General features: G+C 43.4%; 1 protein-coding gene across 1 annotated transcript; it reads right to left on the reverse strand.

The window, feature by feature from the left end:
* Positions 1-1,651: 1,651 nt before the first annotated feature.
* Positions 1,652-2,957, reverse strand: LOC134585528 (apoptosis-inducing factor 1, mitochondrial-like). The gene has a single exon (XM_063440952.1). It carries the CDS (start codon positions 2,487-2,489, stop codon positions 1,659-1,661), a length of 831 nt encoding a protein of 276 aa, XP_063297022.1. The 5' UTR covers positions 2,490-2,957; the 3' UTR covers positions 1,652-1,658.
* Positions 2,958-24,073: the final 21,116 nt, after the last annotated feature.

The following is a 24,073-nucleotide window of genomic DNA, read 5'->3' on the forward strand; positions in this document are numbered from 1 at the left end:
GGTGGCCTGATCCAATCACAATGCTTCCCCATAGGTTGGCTAAGACTGACAAGGAGGCAGATCAGGGGCAGAGCCAGCATGATTCAAACACAGCCCTGGCCAATCAGCATCTCCTCATAGAGATTAATTGAATCAATTAATCTCTATGAGGAAAGTTCTGTGTCTGCATGCAGAGGGAGGAGATACTGAATGTTTGGATGCATTTTAGGCAGCCATGACACAGGAAGGATCTCTAACAGCCATCTGAGGAGTGGCCAGTGAAGGTATCACTAGGCTGTAAGGTAAACACTGCATTTTCTATGAAAAGACAGTGTTTACAGCAAAAAGCCTGAAGGTAATGATTCTACTCACCAGAACAAATTCAATAAGCTGTAGTTGTTCTGGTGACCATAGTGTCCCTTTAAACTTTGTAATCTAGTTTTCAACTCACTGCAATTCAGAGTTTAGTGAATAAACTTCTGTGAGATTGTAGTTGCATTCATGAGGTGGCGGCAAAATGGATCTTTGCCTAGGGCAGCAGAAATCCTTAAACCGGCCCTGATTGGATGGACACCAAATGAGAAAAGTGCATAGAAAATTTCTGTCCAACTTCACGTCGTTGCTTGGTCATTTTGTCCATATGACATTAGTGGCTCAGTCTTTTGGACACCATAAGAAGGAGTACAATCACAGACCAGCTGAGGAGTCGATATCTTGACTAGTCCTCTACCCATCTTTTAGTTGGACTTTTTACTAAAAACATCAAGGAAGTCCTGACGGATAATTATTATTCATATCCTTGCTTAGACATTAAATCAATGATAAGACTGTAACGCTAAACTCTGACTCTGTTATTTAATCCCCGTTGTTTTAGAGGTCTTGACAGAGTCTGATTTCTGCTAAGTGAATGCTAAAATGAAAAAAAAAAATCTATAAAGCTCTGATAAATCTGATAAATAGTTGGAGCAGCATTAGAGAAAATTAATGTAACTGACTCATTACAAAAAAGAACACACTGGAGATTAGAAACATAGAATGTGACGGCAGATAAGAACCATTCGGCCCATCTAGTCTGCCCAGTTTTCTAATTACTTTCATTAGTCCCTGGCCTTATCTTATAGTTAGGATAGCCTTATGCCTATCCCACGCATGCTTAAACTCCTTTACTGTGTTAACCTCTACCACTTCAGCTGGAAGCCTATTCCGTGCATACACTACCCTCTTAGTAAAGTAATACTTCCTGATTTTATTTTTTTTATATATATTTTTTTTTTTCAGAAAATCTAGTTTGTGGATCTTAATTTGTGCAAATAAGCAAATATTCCCAAATTCAACTCAGAAGGCCAATATTTTCAAAATATTTATTTTCCCCATGATCAGGTTTATTTCTGAAGAACACATATACAAACACCTTCCCAACAAGTCCAGGGCCATAGCAAGAATGTGCATATGATCAATAGATGTAAAACATGCTTAGTTCTTTTTGTTTTTGAGTTAAGCGCAGAATTATCAAATATTACAAAAGCATCAGTTTAATAATCTTTTACCGATTATGTAAATTTGGGATATGGCAGATTCTATGAATGTATGCATTTTAACCAGTTTCTTAGGAGCTCTGAATTTAAGTGCTGAACAGCAATAGTGACTGGAGAATTTTTTTTTTTTTCTTCCTTAGTGATTTACTCATCGTGGATATTGAAAAGCTCAGTCCCCTCATTGAGAACAGAATGCTCCTCACCATCCTTAATTATTTTGCGTGCAATAGGCATTCGATTAAAGATATTCCACAGCAAAATTCCCACTACTATGTTGTCACGCAGGTAAAACACCCCTCCTTTTCCATAGGTTTCCCTCTGCTGCGTGGAAGGAGGAGATGATTGAGGTAAGACAGGAGAGGCAGTATTTTCTGTCTGAAATATTTCCCTGGTATCACTCTCAGAACGGTTGCCTGTGCCACTTAACTCAGCTGCACTTTTTGGTGTATCCTTCTCTGTGGCCCGGGTAAACACACAAACAGTTGAAAGTGAACTGTCAACAATACCAATGGCTTCATAGCCAACATCAGGACCAAGATCACTCCAGAACATAGATTGATGCCAATAAGGTTTAGCAGCTCCGGTCATATTCTCCCCAGCTAGTCTTCCACTTACAACCGCATGATCATGGTGCTCAACTCGCCTGCGGACAAGTTTAATATCATAGAAACAATCTGCATCTACTGCCTCCCACACACTGTTGCGAGCCTGGAGTTCCACATTAACCCTGTATCCCCCAAATTCACCATCAAGTTCTAAGCTGGCAGATTTTGCCAGTTCCATGTTGGGTTCTAAACCAACAGCAGCTACTATGTGATCTGTCTGCACCTGTCTTCCATCCTTTAGAGAAATCTTAAGTTTTCCATTCTGATAACTAACAAATGTAACAACAGCATTGGACATTACATTTACACCCTCTCCTCGCACCTTTTCGGCGGTCCAGTGGCTAAGATATTCTGGAAGAACTTTTCCCATGTTACCACTCTCAGGGAGAATCTGGATTACTTCAAGACCAGTTTGCCTCCCTTTCCTTGCCAAAGCGCAAGTCAACTCACTTCCTAAAAAACAATAATGGTGATTGAGTCAATTGAGGAGGAAAGGTTACTGAGGGAACGAAAATCTGATACCCTTCTAAATAAGGTGGTTCTCTGCATCACATTCTCTCCAGCACGTTCTATGTATGGGAGGTTTCTAGGAGTTCCTCCTGTGGCAATTAAACACTTTTCATAGATGAGAATACCATCGTCCAGTTTAACCTTGTTCTCTCGTACATCCATGTGTACAACCTTCTTTCCAGTGAGAACTGAAACCCCTCCATGTTCAGAAGACATAAGTTCTTCAGGAGACACATAGGAGGATGGCTGGAAGAAAATACTCCTCTCCTTGCCATTTCATTGTTTGAAGCACAAGGTTTTCGGACACATCAGGATCATCAGAAAACCACAGTTCCTTAGAAAGAGGGGGGACTCTAGATCCTGGATCTCTTGAACGTATGGATCGAGCAGCGGCAAAAGAGGCTGTGCCTCCACCAATCAGAATGTAAGGAACATGAGTTAACACTGCACTGGTTGCAGGTGCCTTCACTTGACTTGTTTCTATTTCACCTTGCGATTCCGTAATAAATGATTACGAATAAATCCCTTACTGGACTGCCATCTCGGTCTCACTTGATTACGAAATCTTGCTGCTAACAGCCCTGGGGCAAACATCCTGCGAGCCGCCATGACAGTGACCGCTCTACGCATGTCAGACTCCCTTCAATTACGTTTTTAGATGTTGTCAAAGTGCACAGGAGGCCATGTTTGATAAGGGAGCTCCTAAGGGCACTTCTTCTATCTGTAATTGCTGTGTATTGGCAAAACACGTTTTCTGTACTAGATAAAAAAAAAAGCCCCAAATGTAATAGTTATGTAAAAACCAAATGACAGGAATAAACGTGTTTTGAATAGTAATCACGGAAGTTATTCCTCATTAGTACAGTGACCTCTGCAGGTCAGTTTCCAGTCACAGGGTTGTTCCTTATCACGTTGCCCATATGCGCTTTGCCCATTTGATTTATACTTTGTTTTGGATGAAATCTTTCTGCAGAGAAGTGTGAGGCAGTATTCTAGAACCATTTGGCTAAGCTCGGTAGCCATATGGCCACCAGGAGCTCCTCAGTCACAGACCCATCTTATCACCACGCCGATATTCTAGGTCCTGATATTATTTTTAAACCTTTGCCCCTCTAATTAAAGACTATGTCCTCTTGTTGTGGTAGTTTTTCTTCTTTTAAATATAGTCTCCTCCTTTACTGTGTTGATTCCCTTTATGTATTTGAATGTTTCTATCATATCCCCCTGTCTCGTCTTTCCTCCAAGCTATACATGTTAAAATCCTCTAACCTTTCCTTGTAAGTTTTATTCTGCAATCCATGAACCAGTTTAGTAGCCCTTCTCTGAACTCTCTCTAAAGTATCAATATCCTTCTGGAGATACGGTCTCCAGTACCGCATACAATACTCCAAGTGAGGTCTCATCAGTGGTCTTTCTACTGCTAATACCTCTCCCTATACAACCAAGCATTCTGCTAGCATTTACTGCTGCTCTATTACATTATCTGCCTACCTTTAAGTCATTTGAAATAATTACCCCTAAATCCCTTTTCTTAGATGTCGAGGTTAGGACTCTGTCAAATATTCTGTACTCTGGCCTTGGGTTTTTACGTCCAAGATGCATTACCTTGCACTTATCCACATTAAATGTCAGCTTTTCTCATTTATGTTCAGCGATGGTTCAGAATTAGGGCCTCTTCTTCAAAAAACAATTGCAAAGAAAAATAGTTATTTAAAACATTATTTTAAAGCGAGTAGTGTTTTTTTTTTTTTTTTATCTGAAGTTAATCTACGCCCTCGATTGTTCCATACCTTCTTAAATATCCATGCTTATTAGGACAGCCTATTTTGGTCCAAACTTTTCTATCCTGATGTCCCTCTTTTCTAGGAGCTAAATGTGAGTATCCTTGTTGTCCAATAAGAAATCTGATTGCCACTTTCGACTCAAGAAGGGTTTTAAGGATTTTTTCCTTTTTCTTGTGTCAAAATTGTTTCAATTTGAGAATGTTTACATTATTTTGGATTACAGAAGGTAAGGGCATGAGTTAAAAACTTAATGGACTTATATTATGGATATATTATGTATATATCTTTTCACTGCATAAATAAATTACTTTTAATAAGAATAATTCATATTGTATATTCTGTTCAACCAGTACCATAATACCATATACGCCAGAGCAATAAAAATAAAGGCTGCAAATTTATGCTATTTTGATGCCCTCTGCCATCATTTTCATTTAAATTATATTTTTTATCAGGGCCTCTTTTCACTTAGAATCAGCTTATTGCTGTTTCATGTCTAATTATCTGGACACATCAAATGAGAATTAAATCACACTTCTTAAAGGTCTTGTTTTTTTCCACAAAGCCTTTAATAGTTACAGATGTCCACAGGAGAGGCATTGTTTTATGTTACAAGCGCCCGAGGAGTGTCCCTGGAAATATAATGAAAGGACAAACTCCACATGTGCCTATCAGAATACACATTTAATACATTATTATTTTAGCTCTGTCCAATAGATAAATATGTCATTTATAAATAACTCACAGTGACCTATTTTTTGCCTTCAAACAAATAGCTTTGATAATTACAATGACATGGACTGGCCCAGTAAGTGTCCCCTCGATTATAATTTTTATGATGGGCTATAATAAATCATATTAGGCTGTTTATTTTGTGTGTAGGCTATTGCTCCCATTTGTTTTTGATGTGAATATGGCTACATGTCACTGTCACCGTATTAGCCATAATGCTGACTGCACCATGCAGATGGCACAATTCAGTAACCAAAATTAAATATGTGTTGCAAGTGTTTGCTAGCATTTACTCAAGTTGAACGTTACCCCCATATCTTTTTTAGATATCCAAAGAAATATTGAGGGCACTTGTTGTTTAATGCTAGCTGTCCTATGAAATCTTGTGTTAAAATAATAAAATGATAGAACCCGCAAGATAACATTATTCAATAATACTTACAGTAGCTTCATTAAAAAAATAAAAGACTGGGAAATTGTAAATCTCTCAATCACTAAAAATACAATTTTATACTTTATCGGCATTAAATTCTAGCGCATCTCTCAGTAAATCTCACTTCTTTCAAGGTTTACGCATCCAAACCAATGACTGGCATGGATTTTTCCTTAAATTGCAGTCAATAGAGAAACTAATTAAGTACCTTTCACAGGTGGTGTCTTTGAAAATTGCAATTGAACTTCCAAGCTTAAACTTAGATTATTCTTGGGTTCCTTTAATTTTTTTTCCTTTTTATTTAATCTTATGAACTTTTATATTTCATTTATCTTTTTGTACCTATTGTCATTAATGTAAGGGCTCACAGTGAGGTTGGGCTTCTATTCCTTGATCGCAGAAGCTGCTCATGATTGTCTATTAACCGTTTCGAAAACAGATCAGTAAAAGCCAATTGTTAAGAGCCTCTAGAAAATGTCCTGAAAGCCAACCACAGCAATTAAGTAAAAGATGCAATGGTGCAAACTAAGTATTAAAAAGTGCAATTGTCATTGAGTGCACAAGCATCAATCGAATATTGTGTTTCAGCGATATTTTTAAAATGCAATAGAATGACATTTCACAGTCATAGATCAAAAAAAAATTTGAGTGCGCAAATCTTTACATGCAATATCATGTAGCATTTTTAATGCAATTAAAATATACAAATAATCATTTTTAAAACCATACTCCAAAATATGTAGAGCATTACAATGTGCAAACATTCCCTTGGCCCTTGGCCACGTTGGCCATTAAGCCTCCTTTTTGGAGTCTGCTGAAAGCTCCTCAGATCTTCCATACAGGAGTAGGAGGTGGCCTGTCATTGCCAATCAAAGCAACCTTCTTTGTGAGTTGTCCAACGTGTTTTGTCTGAACTGGATCACTCTGGAGTATCATTCTCCTGTGGATGTCTGACCAGTTCAGACAAAACTTATTGAGTGATTCAACACTATTTTTTTAAGCCACTGTTTCTATTTGCGGATGCTGATGCATTTTGCATTGTTTGACAAAAAAAAAAAATAATAATTATGCAGTTTTTGCTACTTTCAATTTGACCTCTAAGTATTCAGAATCTGTCAGTAGTGTTGTATGGCTTTGAACACATCCATTCCAAAGTTATTATAGTCCTTTTTTCATTTTTAACACACTGGCAATAGAATCCATAATTTCAGCTGCGTTTGCAAGTCATTTAGTTGTTTCAAAACTAAACTTCTGTTAGGTGGTGTTTCTGATATTTAGTCCACCCCATTTATGTATTATGCTTGGATACATCTGAATACCGTTGACACCAGCATTTCTTTCTCCAAGTGCCACCCAGAAGTTGACTAAAGCTCTGATGCGTTCTGTCGAGTACCGTTACTTCATTAATAAAGCACAGAGCTTGAACACGTAACCTCTTAAAGTGGTATTTAATTTCTATTTTGGTACATCTCATACAATGACATGAAGTCATGCTAATTACAACTGTACTTTAATACCATTCTACTATTCTAAAGAAATTTCTCCTCATCTCTTTTTTATGATCAACAGAGATTTAGACCGAGGAAGCCATACAAAAGAACATATTGTTCCATTTGTAAAAAATATTACCAAAGTAAGAACCCCAATTATATGTCTCATCATCAGTGCTGTGTGTTTCCATACTTCCATTTTATTAATTCTTCTCAATTGTTCTACTCTGTCATTTAGAGTGCATTACAGTCAACTCATTTCATTCTTTTTTTTGTAGTGTTTGAACTCTGATAGCTGGCCCCTTTTATACTGAATGTATCTTTACAAGCAGTAGCTATTAATGGATGTAGCTCAGCTCCTGTCCAAAACACATTGTACATAATGGGACAGTCCCTCGGCAATGGGTGAACACAATGACACTGTATGACAAAGAAAAAATAAAAGTGGCAATGAAAGGAAGTCATTAAACGCACAAATAGAAATATACATCATGTCTCTATTCTAAAAAATATTTTTCTCATGTTGAACACGTGCAAACCACCCACCATAGTACACATATATCTCCGCAGAGTGTGAGTGTCAGTTGCAAACATTCTACTCTAACTCACATAAAAAGGGATATGGCGTTCTACTCTTCCCTACTTCAGATAGTTGTTCTATAGAATAGGAAGAAACTTTTACTCTTACTCTTCCTTGTGATTTATATAAAGGTAAGAATGTGCTGGTCTTCATTTCTTATTATCCTTCCACATAAGTGCCTGTTATTTAACCTTATTTATGTGATGCTCAGTTTTCTTTTAAAATTGTATATTAAAGGACCACTCTAGGCACCCAGACCACATCAGCTCAATGAAGTGGTCTGGGTGCCAGGTCCTTCTAGTTTTAACCCTGCAGCTGTAAACATAGCAGTTTCAGAGAAACTGCTATGTTTCACTGAGGGTTAATCCAGCCTCTAGTGGCTGTCTCACTGACAGTCGCTAGAGGTGCTTCCGCATTTCTTTCTGTGAAAATCACAAGCGTAAATCAAAAGAGTAAAATGCTTTCCTATGGGCGGTTTGAATGCGCATGTGCGGCTCTTGCCACTCATGCGCATTCGATGCTGACGTCGGCAGGAGGAGGAGAGTTCCCCAGCGCTGAGGGAACCCGGCACTGGAGAAAGGTAAGTGTTTTAACCCATTCAGCCCAGCAGGAGGGGGACATGGGCGTAGGAACCCAAAAAATCTGGGGGGATAGCATTTTTACTCGCCGGGTATATTCTTATTCCGTAAACTAGGAGTTGTTTATCCCATTGTACAGCGCTACGGAATTTGCAGTCGCTATATAAATAATTAAATAATAACATTAAAAGGTCACTACAGGGAAGGGGTTTTACTTACCCGGATACAGCGCCGGGATCCTCCTGATTAGAACCACCCCTACCCTTCCCATGCATATTAGTACCCCCCTAACCCCTTCCATGCATATTAGTACCCCCTAACCCCTTCCATGCATATTAGAACCCACCCTACCCCTTCCATTCATATTAGTACTCCCCTAACCCCTTCCAATAATTTTTTCTACCTCCCCCCTCCTCCCATTCATATTAGTAGCCCCCCCTAAACACTTCCAATTATTTTTCTACCTACCCCTCTCCCCCTATACTTATTAGTAGCCCCCCTAACCCTTTCTAATTATTTTTCTGCCATGTTAACTAACGCCAGTGCTGGAGTGCCGCCGTGTTTACATTAAAAGGCCTGCAGGGACAGGCTATAGACACCAGAACCACTACATTAAGCTGCAGTGCTTCTGGGGACTATAGTGTTTCTTTAATGTGAGGTAAATTAGAGATTAGTGCCATGAATAATATGTTAGATTGCCTACTTACAACCAGATGAGGATGATGATGGGCTCTAGCTGCAGTCTGGCTTGTGTGAATCTGTATTTGTATGTGTAAGGGCTGCAAGGTGTGTTTCTGTGTATGTACGGGATGCAGTGTGTGCGTCTGTAAGGGGTGCATTGAGTGTGTGTACAGGGTGCATTGAGTGTGTGTAAGGAATGCATTGTGTGTTTCTGTGTGTGTAAGGGTTGCATGATTGTGTGTGTGTGTGTGTGTGTATGTGATGGATGTCAATCTCTCTCCCTCCCTTGTCACTTTCTTTCTCCTCCTCCCTCCCTCCCTTGTCACTCTTTCTCCCCCTCCCTCCCTTGTCACTCTCTCTTTCTCCCCCTCCCTTCCTCCCTTGTCACTCTTTTTTCTCCCCCTCCCTCCCTTGTCACTCTCTTTTTTTCTCCCCCCCTCCCTCCCTTGTCACTCTCTTTTTTCTCCCCCCCCTCCCTCCCTCCCTCCCTACTCTCTTCCTCCCCCCTCCCCTACCTCTGTTGTAGCGTGGCCAAGCCCTGTATTGTCCGCGGGTACAGGGAGCTTTTGTTTCCTGTACCCGGCCGGACTAAAAGGAAGTGCACACTCAGTGCGCACTTTCTGTTAGTCCGGCCGGGTACAGGAGACAGATGCTCCCTGTACCCGCGGACCATACAGGGCTCGGCCACGCTACAGTGAGGGAGTGACAAGAGGGAGCGCTGAGTGCTTTCCTCCTGTCAGCCCCTCTCCTCATGCTGCGCCCGGGCGGTGCGCCCTCATGGACGCACCAGCCCGGGCAAAGCTGCAGCCGCCGCCTGAGGCTCTCTGCAGAGCGCTCGGGCGGCTGCAGCATGAGGGGGGCCGGCAGAGCTGGGGGGGGATTTGCAACTATGTACCCCTACACTCCAGCGCATATCCAAGGGCACCATAAGCAAATACCCCCTTGAGGGAGAACACAGACGAAGACCATCATGACCTACAGTTCACAAAGGTAAATAAAATAGGTCATATTAAACCTGATTATGTAAGGAAACCTCAATTGTAAAATGTAATATACAGAAATTCTGGGAATTACTATATGAGATGTGAAATCCCCTCAAACTTACCCCCCCCCCCCTCTTCCTTTCTGTACCCCCACTTGTTCTCTTTAAGACAAAATTGTCAAATTGAAAAAATAAGTGAGATTAAAACGTTTTATAGAAAAAAAAACTATTATTTGTCAAAACAGTTATAAATTAAACACTGAGAAATTGATTATTGCTTTATTCATGTATCAGTGATATATAGCATGAAACAAACTTAACGTATTTAATAGGACACATGAACCAACATTTTAACAGACTAGAACTGCGTTTGACAACATTATGTTTTGCCTGATGAGCATGACTGCCTTGTGTTGAGCTGCACGCCATGGATTCTCGAGTGGGATGAGCAACAAAGGAAGACATTGTAATCTGATTTCAACTTTAACAAATTTGAAAACTGTGTAGTTACAGTAAGCTGTAAGTATAACCTATTTATAACATTTGTATGAAACTGGAGCGTTATTCTGTACAAGACGTCATAAATGGACATTGCATTATAGGAGGGAAATTGCATAATATATCTTTGAGTAGAATAAAAGATGAAAATTACCATTTCCCACTTTCCATGCTCTATTACAATGACTTCTGTATTATCAGCAATTTTGGGTCATATTTGTAAAAGTGGAACAATCAGCAGGAGTATTATATGGGTTTCTATGGTAACCACTCCATATTTAGAACCTTGCGCCTCGATAGCTATTGATAAATAACTGCTTGATATGTCTTGTAGATGGCCTTCTTATCACTGTGCAATTTCTTCCATCTGAACTATGGAAAAGCACATGTCCTAACAAGTAATGCCTTCCTGATTTTTCAAACTTTCCTTAAAGACAGATCCCCTTGGTTTTTAACTTCTTCACTTCAAGGCTGTCTTAATAGCATTATAGGCCCCAGGGCAAAGCAGTGCATTGGGGCGCTGCCTACACAACCACTCACAGGAATAGAAATGCAAATCATCAAATTAAGCTTACATTTATTGGTACGTCCAACAAAATCAGTGTTTAAATATTAAAACATTAAAAAGCGTGCAGCACAGCAGATACTAATCTGCACAAGTGTTTGGACAATATAACATGAGCCTTGAAGTTGAAAAACAAGAAATTAAACATGAAAAAGGTACTCACACAGTACGAAATTACTCAGAATGGTTTATTATTAATCAAGTGTTCAACACAAACATTTGTGAAATGTATTTCATTGTCTCATTTTCCATGAAATCACTATAATTGTATGGCTTCCATAAAAAAAATGATATATACACGGCCCATGCACGCAACAATATAAGATATAAAAAAGTTCAACATTCAAAGACATATAAAAGTTTGTGTGGGAGACCTGAAGAGTGCACTTGATTTCTGGAGACTCCCGGACGTTTTGGGAGGGTTGGCAAGCTTATCCAGCATGTACTGATACCAGCTGATACTGAGGTGATTAGTCCACCTACATTTCTTTTTTAAAAAAGAGGGTTTGAAGGGGCAGAGGCGCGCAGCAGAGCTGAGCGGTCGCATGGCACTGGAGCTCGTAAGCATAAACTCAATAAACACCCTATTCAGTCCACGAAAACTGACCATAACAGCTGCAAACACCAAGAAGCAGTTGGAGAATCAGCAAAGTCGAAAGACCAAAAAGCAGAAACCCTATCAGCCCAGGCAAGGCTTAGAAATCGGAGCCATGTGGAGACAAGCTCACGGAGCAACTAGACCCAAGATGGCCGACTAACCAGACACATACTCTGAAATGTCGGATGACTTCTACCTAGGAGAAGACAAACCCGACTCACCCACTATGTCGGCGGCAGCATACAAACCACCGAGCCCTGATACTGCACCAGTGACTACAGCGGTGCTCAAGACACTTCTAGCAGATCTCCAAACCACAATCCAGACGGACATGGCTAACCTCTGCACGGATATTCAAGGACTGACAGGAAGGCTGGGCACCCTGGAGAATGCCTCCGCGACCAACACTACTCACATTAACTCCTTACAACAGGAGATCAGGGGCCTACAGAGTCAAAACGGAGAGATTCGCCTCCCTGGAAGACACACGCTGGGTGAATAACCTAAAAGTGAGGGGTGTACCAGACAACATCCCGAGAGCCAAACTACCGCACCTCGTGCGAAGGCTCATGATGGTGCTATTACCGCCGCAGCTAGCCAAGGCCATCAACCTGGACGGTGTCTTCAGGGCCCCAAAGCCAGCCAAAGCACCACCAACGGCCACCCTAGACCTCATAATCTGCTTTCAACAAGGGAAGGATAAAGCAGCAATTCTAGCAGTGGTCAAAGACTACTCCCCATACACATTCGAAGCAATGACTCTTTCCTTTTTTTGCGGACTTATCTGGGGGCACCCTAGCCTAGAGGAGGTCCCTCAAGCCATTTACCACGCTCCTCAGGCATCACAGCATACCATACAGATGGCGCCTCAACCGCACCATATGCATCACGAAGGATGAAGACAAACACGAAGTCTATGATCTGCAGGGAGCACAGGACCTGCTGCCTACGCTGGGACCTCCTCGAGATGCCATGCAGCACACGGCACCTTCCAACCCCGCTGACCCACCACACAGATGGGACCCAGAAAAAGTGACGGCCTTCATACCGAGACAGCCCAGGCGGGGCCCCTATGCTGCAGCCACCACTTGAAAGCTCCCTAGCGCCCGACAGAAATGGACAGCTGCTGATAAGACACTCTCACCACGTTAACGTTTTAATGTTTTAATGCTTTCATTTATTTCCATGGCTTCACAGTTATTTTACTCATCTTTAGGAGACACCATATTACCACGTAAGAAAGCAGCTATACAGCTCAGCTGCTATGACAAGTACCGAATGTCACCTAACATGTTTAAACCCCCCCCCCCCCCACCTGCCCTAAGTGTCTGCGGCACACACAAAACATATAAGAAGACATGCGGTTAACAATTGACAGCTCAGTCACTACATTGCCAGCCAAACAGACTCACTAATACCTAGCGGAGATAAGAGATGCATGTGGCCCAGCTCAATGACTCACAAAGTAGCTTAACAACTTATAGTCATACCTACCCTATACACTGCAACTTTGACATGCAGACTGTATGGTTGGGCCTACCACGCCCTAGAATACACATGTATGTACACAACAACTAAAAAATGCATAATTATCCGTTAGCCATACTTTGTCATGAAATGTGATTTATTATGTGTGCCCCAGCTGTTGTGGCGTTGCACGCTCATTTGTTATATCAAACACAACAAAAATAAAGAATTACAAAAAAAAAGGGTTTGAAGGTTCTGAATAAATTTCACCGAAAAATATATTGAAAAGTTGGCAAGCCTATAGGGTCCCCTTGCTTGGGTGGGCCCCCATGCAACTGCTAAGCGTGCCTATGTGTTAAGATGGCTCTTTGTAGAAGCCAGACCTGGTTAGAGGAAATACAGAGAGGAAGTTTGCATTATGGGCAGCACAGTTCATTAATTGTTTTTCATTCCCCTCTCTCCTTGGGCCTTTAGGTGCTTGAAAACGGGATCAGGTCATTTTCTGTTGTAGGATGTTTCTATGAGCCCTAGACGCTATTTATTTATCTAAACACTGGTACAGACTTTAATCTTCCAGGAAAATGTAATGTATTTCTTTAAGAATATTGGGTTACATTTCCTCTTCCACCTAACTTGTTCCCCTTTTATCAGACCTTTTATGCACTTCCCTTAAGCTGTATACTTTTTTAACCAATGTTTTCTTCTTCCTTAAAATGTATTAACTACATTGAAACTACTTTGAACATCATATACCTTTCTAATTTTTTAGTACCCTATTTTATATACCAATTATTAATGCATAATAATCCCCATGAGACATACATGTAAATTAATGGTACATTTATTAAGTTGTTTTAACTGTTGTAATACAATGTTGCCTTCTCTAACAGGCAAATTGAGCACTTATGGGGCTAAGATATATCTATAAATATTGTATATATATACAGATATATATACAGAAAACCGCCAAGATGTGGGATACCTCTGGACTCACCAAGAGTCATCCTTCAGCACTCAGGAAAGAAAAAAAACTACTGTAGAGGAAACCTCTTTGGAACCATGGCTTGAAGGACTGCCCTACGCTCTGGACATTAAGAGGCATATAGAAATAATTTTGTGGAGATGCCGGGCTTACTTTTTTACAATCTATATAACTTGGCAAAGAGGCAGACAGATTGACATAGACAGAGACAGACATACATAGAGAAACAGCTAGATAGATAGATAGATAGATAACTACAGCAGATTATGCTTACTATTCTACAATCTATTTAACGTGGCAAAAAGACAGACAGACTCACATAGACAGAGACCGACATACATAGAGAAAGAGACAGAGATTACTACAGCAGATTAGGCTTGCTATTTTACAATCTATTAAACTTGGCAGAGAGACAGACAGACAAACAGACAGATCACTAAAGCAGATTAAATACACTGCTCAAAAAATAGGGAACACAAAAAAAAAACACATCATAGATCTGAATGAATTAAATATTCTTCTGAAATACTTTGTTCTTTACATAGTTGAATGTGCTGACAACAAAATCACACAAAAATAAAAAGATGGAAATCAAATTTTTCAACCCATGGAGGTCTGGATTTGGAGTCACACTCAAAATTAAAGTGGAAAAACACACTACAGGCTGATCCAACTTTGATGTAATGTCCTTAAAACAAGTTAAAATGAGGCTCAGTAGTGTGTGTGCCCTCCACGTGCCTGTATGACCTCCCTACAACGCCTGTGCATGCTCCTGATGAGGTGGCAGATGGTCTCCTGAGGGATCTCCTACCAGACCTGGACTAAAGCATCTGCCAACTCCTGGACAGTCTGTGGTGCAACGTGACGTTGGTGGATGGAGCGAGATATGATGTCCCAGATGTGCTCAATTGGATTCAGGTCTGGGGAACGGGCGGGCCAGTCCATAGCATCAATGCCTTCATCTTGCAGGAACTGCTGACACACTCCAGCCACATGAGGTCTAGCATTGTCTTGCATTCGGAGGAACCAAGGGCCAACCGCACCAGCATATGGTCTCACAAGGGGTCTGAGGATCTCATCTCGGTAACTAATGGCAGTCAGGCTACCTCTGGCGAGCACATGGAGGGCTGTGCGGCCCCCCAAAGAAATGCCACCCCACACCATTACTGACCCACTGCCAAACCGGTCATGCTTGAAGATGTTGCAGGCAGCAGAACATTCTTCACGGCGTCTCCAGACTCTGTCACGTCTGTCACATGTGCTCAGTGTGAACCTGCTTTCATCTGTGAAGAGCACAGGGCGCCAGTGGTGAATTTGCCAATATTGGTGTTCTCTGGCAAATGTCAAACGTCCTGCAGGGTGTTGGGCTGTAAGCACAACCCCCACCTGTGGACATCGGGCCCTCATGCCACCCTCATGGAGTCTGTTTCTGACCATTTGAGCTGCTGGAGGTCATTTTGCAGGGCTCTGGCAGTGCTCCTCCTGTTCCTCCTTGCACAGAGGTAGAGGTAGCGATCCTGCTGCTGGGTTGTTGCCCATTCTACGGCCTCCTCCACGTCTCCTGATGTACTGGCCTGTCTCCTGGTAGCGCCTCCATGCTCTGGACTCTACGCTGACAGACACAGCAAACCTTCTTGCCACAGCTCGCATTGATGTGTAATCCTGGATGAGCTGCACTACCTGAGCCACTTATGTGGATTGTAGACTCCATCTCATGCTACCACTAGAGTGAAAGCATTCAAAAGTGACCAAAACATCAGCCAGGAAGTATAGGAACTGAGAAGTCGTCTGTGGTCACTACCTGCAGAACCACTCCTTTATTGGGGGTGTCTTGCTAATTGCCTATAATTTCCACCTGTTGTCTATCGCATTTGCACAACAGCATGTGAAATTGATTGTCACTCAGTGTTGCTTCCTAAGTGGACAGTTTGATTTCACAGAAGTGTGATTGACTTGGAGTTACATTGTGTTGTTTAAGTGTTCCCTTTATTTTTTTGAGCAGTGTATATATTGATAGGTAATACCGATACCTGGAATAAAGAAAGCTGCACATTAGGCAATTTCCTCCTTCCTAATTTGCAATTTACCTCAGAAGTGCGCGCAATCATGGGCGTAGGAACCCAAATAAATCTGGGGGGGATAGACTTTTTACTCGCCGGGTATATTCTTATTCCGTAAACTAGGAGTTGTTTATCCCATTGTACAGCACTACGGAATTTGCAGTCGCTATATAAATGATTAAATAATAACATTAAAGGGTCACTACAGGGAAGGGGTTTTACTTACCCGGATACAGCGCCGGGATCCTCCTGATTAGAACCACCCCTACCCTTCCCATGAATATTAGAACCACCCCTACCCCTTCCATGCACAAAAGAACCCCACCTACCCCTTCCACGCATATTAACCCCCTACCCCTTCCATGCATATTAGTACCCCCCTAACCCCTTTCATGCATATTAGAACCCACCCTACCCCTTCCATTCATATTAGTACTCCCCTAACCCCTTCCAATACATTTTCTACCTCCCCCTCCTCCCATCCATATTAGTAGCCCCCTAAACCCTTCCAATTATTTTTCTACCTACCGCTCTCCCCGTATCCTTATTAGTAGCCCCCCTAACCCTTTCCAATTATTTTTCTGCCATGTTAACTAATGCCAGTGCTGGAGTGCCGCCGTGTTTACATTAAAAGGCCTGCAGGGACAGGCTATAGACACCAGAATAAATATTGGTAAAGAGTGTGTATCAAAACCACATAGGGAGGGATAGTCCCAAAAACAAGTGTAGTGGTAGTAAACAACCATAAAATACAACCTGAACGTAGGCAGATGGCAGAATATTATCTACAAGATATAAGTATAAAACATAACATAGTGTATACTATGTAATACAAATGTATACTGAATAAAGATGGACTACCACTCACATTTGACAGAGCCGTACCAGGCTCTGTATAGCAGGCTCAAAGGTGCCAATTCAGGCTAACGAAACTCCAAGGAATGAATGGGAAAATTCCGTAGTGAAAAAAAGTATATATTTATTTAAATGAAGATAAAATAATAAGCAAACTCCTGGTGGAACCCAAATGCAAGTGATATAAAAAGGGGGGTATCCACTTACCTGAACAGTATCAACCATAGGAGTAATATAAAACAAGTATAAAAAAACAATCAAATATTTGAATAGCAGCATGCAACCGGGCGGGGGGATGTGGGGGGACGCATCCCCCCCAGCAAATCATGCGGGGGGGACAGGTTATGGGGAAATCCCCCATAACCGCCGGCCCCCCTCATGCTGCAGCCGCCCAAGCGCTCTGCAGAGAGCCTCAGGCGGCTGCAGCTTTGCCCGGGCTGATGCGTCCATGAGGGCGCACCGCCCGGGCGCAGCATGAGGAGAGGGGCTGACAGGAGGGAAGCACTCAGCGCTCCCTCCTGTCACTCCCTGTCAGGGTACCTGAGGTCTCTACCTCTGAGAGAGGTAGAGACTTAGAAGTTTATCCGTCCGGACGGCATGTCTCCTCGGCCCCTCGCGGTTCACTCGGTCTTGCTAACGCCGGCCGCGAGGGAGTCACTTCCTTTTATAACAGGAGGACCGGAGGTAGACGTCATGACGCCAACCCGGAACGTCCTGTCACTCAAATCTCGGGAGACGAATCAGGACTCGCCGGAGGCGTGTCTTCTCTCCCTAGCCAGGATACTTAACAGTGGCTCTTTCATTCACTCATTGCCCTGTCGTGGTTCTAGTCCGCCTAGTCACTCAGTGCTTTGTTATTCTCTTGTCTTTTGGTTCCGACCCGGCTTTGGTATTTACTCTCCTGTCTTTCTGTTATCCTTGACCCGGCTTGTCTCTCGCTTACCTGTCTTCTCGTTCCCTCGACCTCGGCTTGTCTCTGACCATTCTATCGTAGTTATACGTTAAGTCCGGCCATTCTAAGGACCGGTATACGTATCAGCTACTCTTTGTACTCTGCGTGTTGGATCCCTGACCCGATCCTGACATTACGACAGGGCCATGGATCCTGCAGGTACAAATTGTCAGCTTGGTTCTCCTGATCCTAGGTTGGACGCCATGGATCATAGGATGGATCAGATGGCTCTAGCACTACAGGCGCTGCTGTCTCGTCCTATTAATCCACCTGAGGAGATGCGTAATATGTCTGCTTCTTCTGTGGGTTCAGGGCTAGAGGTAGCTACTGTAGGTGCTTCTTCCCGAGTTACCCCACCTGTACGTTATGCTGGTTCTCCTGAGAGGTGTCGTGGCTTTTTGAACCAGATCAGTATTCATTTCGAGCTACAGCCCCGTTCATACCCTACAGATAGGGCAAAAGTGGGATTTATTATTACCTTACTCATTGAGAAAGCTCTGAGATGGGCTAATCCGTTGTGGGAGAATGATAATCCATTAGTCTATAACTATAATTCCTTTGTAGCTGCTTTTAAAAGAACTTTTGATCCTCCTGGCAGGAGGGTCAATGCAGCCAGATTACTGTTGCGCCTTAGACAAGACAACCAAACACTTGTGGATTACGCACTAGAGTTCAGGTCTTTGGCGGCCGAGGTAAAATGGAATGAACAGGCCTATATAGACGTATTCTTAAATGGTTTATCTGATGTAATACTTGATGAGGTAGCGACAAGAGAGCTTCCCGAGAATCTGGAGGACTTAATTTCCTTTATCTCTCGTATTGACGAACGTCTAAGGGAGAGACAGAATACTCGAGATAGAACCGGTAAATCTTCCTTTAGACTAGCACCATCATTTCAAAGTTCGGAAACCAAAAATCCACAGGTTTCAGAATCTATGCAGCTAGGCCTTACTCGTCTCTCAGAGGAGGAGAGACAGTACAGGAGAAGGGAGGGACTGTGTATGTATTGTGGGTCCAGAGGTCATGTACGTTTGAGCTGTCCCAGTCGTCCGGGAAACGCTCGCACCTAAGTTTCTCTAGAGGACAGACCTTGGGTGTTTCGATTTTGTCCTCTACTCATAACTACAAAGAACATAGACTCCTATTACCGGTCTCTTTAACTTGGGAGAAGGGAACTTTAGAGACTATGGCATTGATAGACTCCGGCGCTGCTGAGAGTTTTATCGACCAAAAGTTTCTCAACAAACACACTATCCCTTCCCAGTTAAGGAAGACACCCTTAGCTGTTGAAGCCATTGATGGTAGACCTTTAGTTGAGCCTGTGATTTTCCGGGAGACCACACCTCTTTACTTAACTACTGGTATTCTACACAAGGAGGAAATATCCCTACTACTCATTTCATCTCCTTCTGTTCCCATAGTCCTGGGATACTCCTGGCTTAAAAGACACAACCCCGTTATAGATTGGAGATCAGGGGAAATAGTTTCGTGGGGTCAGGATTGTCAAGAGAATTGTTTAAAGAAAGTGTCACCTCTTTGTAGTGTCAACTCACTTAATAACGCTACCGACTCTACCAAAGTACAGATACCGTCTTTGTATCAAGATTTAAAGGCAGTATTTGACAAAGGAAAGGCTGATACCTTGCCACCACATAGGCCTTTTGATTGCAAAATTAATTTACTTTCTGGTACCATGCCCCCCAGGGGTCATGTATACCCTTTGTCTACGAATGAAAACTTAGTTCTAGAGGAGTACATTCGTGAAAACCTAGACAAGGGGTTCATTAGAAGATCCTCCTCGCCTGCTGGGGCTGGATTTTTTTTTGTTAAAAAGAAGGATGGTTCTTTAAGACCCTGCATTGACTACCGAGGTCTTAACAAGATAACCATCAGAAATGTATATCCGATCCCCTTGATCACCGAGCTTTTTGATCGATTAAAAAGTTCTAAAATTTTCACTAAGTTAGACCTTAGAGGTGCTTATAATTTGGTGAGAATCCACGACGGTGACGAGTGGAAAACTGCATTCAATACTCGTTATGGGCACTATGAGTATACTGTAATGCCTTTTGGTCTCTGCAATGCCCCGGCGGTATTTCAGGACCTTATTAATGAGGTTCTTAGGGAGTTTCAAGATGACTGTGTGATTGTATACCTTGATGATATACTTATACATTCCAGGGATATTGAAACTCACCACGGACAAGTCAGAAGGGTTTTACATAAACTTCTTCAACATGGCTTATACTGCAAACTAGAGAAATGCAGCTTTGACCAATCCCAAACTACCTTTCTTGGTTATGTAATTTCTGGGGAGGGGTTTGAAATGGATCCAGAGAAGCTCCAATCCATATTAGATTGGCCTTTACCTAAGGGACTCAAGGCTATCCAGAGATTTATTGGTTTCTCCAATTACTACAGACGTTTCATTAAGGGTTACTCCTCTATCATTGCTCCCATCACCAATATGACCAAACAAGGGTCTGATACTAAGAATTGGTCTACTGAAGCACTTCTGGCTTTTAGGACACTCAAGGAGCTGTTTGCTTCCGCACCAATTTTAGTTCACCCTGATACTACACTACCTTTCCTACTCGAAGTTGACGCTTCTGAGACTGGTATAGGTGCTGTTCTGTCCCAAAGGTTGGGTGTAGATAAGCCTTTACATCCTTGTGGATACTTTTCCAAAAAATTGTCAGGTACTGAAAGCAGATATGGCATTGGTGACAGGGAACTACTAGCGGTTATAATGGCCTTGAAGGAGTGGAGACATTTATTGGAGGGTACTTTGCATCCTGTTACTATTTTGACAGATCATAAAAACTTATCCTATATTGGAGAGGCTAAACATCTATCATCTAGACAGGCTCGTTGGTCCATATTCCTCACTCACTTCAACTACGTACTCACATATAGGCCAGGTTCCAAGAATTCTAAAGCCGACGCCTTATCTCGCCAATATGAACCTGCTGCCGTATCTGAGCCGGTTTTGTCCTCTATAGTACCCAGGTGTAACATTATCGCTAACACTACTCTCAAAGTCCATTCTCCGCTTCTTGATCAGATAAGGAGCTTGCAGCATCTGGCACCTAGACTGACTCCGGCTTCCAGACTTTTCGTTCCTCCTGAACTCCAATTGGAGCTCTTACAGTGTCTTCACGAGAGTAAGGTGGCTGGTCATCCGGGTGTTCGCAAGACGTATTCTTTGATCTCCAAGGATTTCTGGTGGCCTTCGTTACGGAGGAATATTAAGGATTTTATCGGAGTTTGTGTGGTCTGTACTAAAACTAAACTACCGCATTCACTTCCGTGTGGCCTTCTACAACCTCTGGAAATTCCTGACAAACCTTGGTCCTGTGTGGCAATGGACTTTATTGTGGATTTGCCTGTTTCTAAAAAACACACGGTTATCCTCACCGTAGTCGATAGATTTACCAAGATGGCACATTTCGTACCTTTGCCTAAACTCCCGACTTCTCCTGAATTGGCGGAAATCTTTGCTAAAGAGATTTTTCGCTTGCATGGGATTCCCTCGGAGATCACTTCTGATAGAGGCTCCCAATTTGTTTCACGTTTTTGGAGATCGTTCTGTTCTCAATTAGGCATCAAATTGAATTTTTCGTCCGCCTATCATCCTCAGTCTAACGGAGCTGCCGAACGAACCAACCAGAAGATTGAGCAATACTTACGTTGTTTTGTTTCCGAACACCAGGACGATTGGGTCGGTTTGATTCCTTGGGCGGAGTTTGCGCACAACAATCTCGTTTGTGACTCTACGCATTCAAGCCCCTTCTTCATGAACTATGGCTTTCATCCATCTATTCTTCCCTCGGTTTCTCCTTCCCAAGGAGTGCCGTCGGTTGATGTCCATGTGGCCAATTTGAGGAAGTTGTGGGATCAGACTCGACAGATTCTTCTACACAATTCTGTACTGGTTAAGAAACATGCTGACAAACGTAGAAGGGCGGCTCCGAATTTTGTTCCAGGCGATAGAGTTTGGTTGAGTACTAGGAATATTCGTCTTAAAGTTCCTTCCATGAAATTCGCTCCTCGTTATATTGGTCCCTACAGGATCTTGACTCGAATTAACCCAGTGGCGTATCGTCTAGCCCTCCCTGCTACTTTACGCATCCCGAACTCCTTTCACGTGTCATTGCTGAAACCTCTAATCTGTAACAGATTCTCCTCCACAATCGCCCCTCCGCGCCCTGTTCAGGTGGAGGGTCAGGAGGAGTATGAGGTTAACTCCATTATTGATTCTCGTGTCTCCCGGGGGAGAGTACAATATTTAGTTGACTGGAAGGGATATGGTCCTGAGGAGAGGAGTTGGGTACCACAAGAGGATGTTCATGCTCCTCGCCTTCGCAGGGCATTTCACTCCCGCTTTCCATCTCGCCCCGGCTCCTTCCGCCCGGTGGGCGTATCTGAGAGGGGGGGTACTGTCAGGGTACCTGAGGTCTCTACCTCTGAGAGAGGTAGAGACTTAGAAGTTTATCCGTCCGGACGGCATGTCTCCTCGGCCCCTCGCGGTTCACTCGGTCTTGCTAACGCCGGCCGCGAGGGAGTCACTTCCTTTTATAACAGGAGGACCGGAGGTAGACGTCATGATGCCAACCCGGAACGTCCTGTCACTCAAATCTCGGGAGACGAATCAGGACTCGCCGGAGGCGTGTCTTCTCTCCCTAGCCAGGATACTTAACAGTGGCTCTTTCATTCACTCATTGCCCTGTCGTGGTTCTAGTCTGCCTAGTCACTCAGTGCTTTGTTATTCTCTTGTCTTTTGGTTCCGACCCGGCTTTGGTATTTACTCTCCTGTCTTTCTGTTATCCTTGACCCGGCTTGTCTCTCGCTTACCTGTCTTCTCGTTCCCTCGACCTCGGCTTGTCTCTGACCATTCTATCGTAGTTATACGTTAAGTCCGGCCATTCTAAGGACCGGTATACGTATCAGCTACTCTTTGTACTCTGCGTGTTGGATCCCTGACCCGATCCTGACACTCCCTCACTGTAGCGTGGCCGAGCCCTGTATGATCCACGGGTACAGGGAGCATCTATCTCCTGTACCCAGCCGGACTAACAGGAAGTGTAGTACTTCCTTTTAGTCTGGCCGGGTACAGGAAACAAAAGCTCCCTTTACCCGCGGACCATACAGGGCTCGGCCACGCTACAACAGAGGTAGGGGAGGGGGGAGGAAGAGAGTAGGGAGGGAGTGAGGGGGGGGAGAGAGTGACAAGGGAGGGAGTGGGGGAGAAAAAAAGAGAGTGATAAGGGAGGGAGGGGGAGAAAAAAGAGAGTGATGAGGGAGGGGGAGAAAAAAGAGAGTGACAAGGGAGGGAGGGGAGAAAGAGTGACAAGGGAGGGAGGGGGAGAAAGAGAGTGAGTGACAAGGGAGGGAGGGAGGGGGAGAAAGATAGTGACAAGGGAGGGAGGGGGAGAAAGAAAGTGACAAGGGAGGGAGGGAGGGGGAGAAAGAGAGTGACAAGGGAGGGAGGGAGGGGGAGAAAGAGAGTGACAAGGGAGGGAGAGGGAGAGAGTGACAAGGGAGGGAGAAAGAGAGTGACAAGGGAGGGAGAAAGAGAGTGACAAGGGAGGGAGAAAGAGAGTGACAAGGGAGCGAGGGGGAGAAAGAGAGTGACAAGGGAGGGAGGGGGAGAAAGAGAGTGACAAGGGGGGGCGGAGGGGGAGAAAGAGAGTGACAAGGGGGGACGGAGGGGGAGAATGAAAGTGACAAGGGGGGACGGAGGGGGAGAAAGAAAGTGACAAGGGAGGGGGAGAAAGAGTGACAAGGGAGGGGGAGAAAGAGTGACAAGGGAGGGGGAGAAAGAGTGACAAGGGAGGGGGAGAAAGAGTGACAAGGGAGGGGGAGAAAGAGTGACAAGGGAGGGGGAGAAAGAGTGACAGGGGAGGGGGAGAAAGAGTGACAGGGGAGGGGGAGAAAGAGTGACAGGGGAGGGGGAGAAAGAGTGACAGGGGAGGGGGGGAGGGGGAGAAAGAGAGTGACAGGGGAGGGGGGGAGGGGGAGAAAGAGAGTGACAAGGGAGGGAGGGAGGGGGAGAAAGAGAGTGACAAGGGAGGGAGAGAGATTGACATCCATTACACACACACACAATCAATCACACAATCATGCAACCCTTACACACACAGAAACACACAATGCATTCCTTACACACACTCAATGCACCCCGTGCACACACACACACACACACAC

The sequence above is a fragment of the Pelobates fuscus genome, chromosome 2 (genome assembly GCF_036172605.1).
Source record: "Pelobates fuscus isolate aPelFus1 chromosome 2, aPelFus1.pri, whole genome shotgun sequence".
In the NCBI taxonomy this organism is placed as follows: domain Eukaryota; kingdom Metazoa; phylum Chordata; class Amphibia; order Anura; family Pelobatidae; genus Pelobates; species Pelobates fuscus.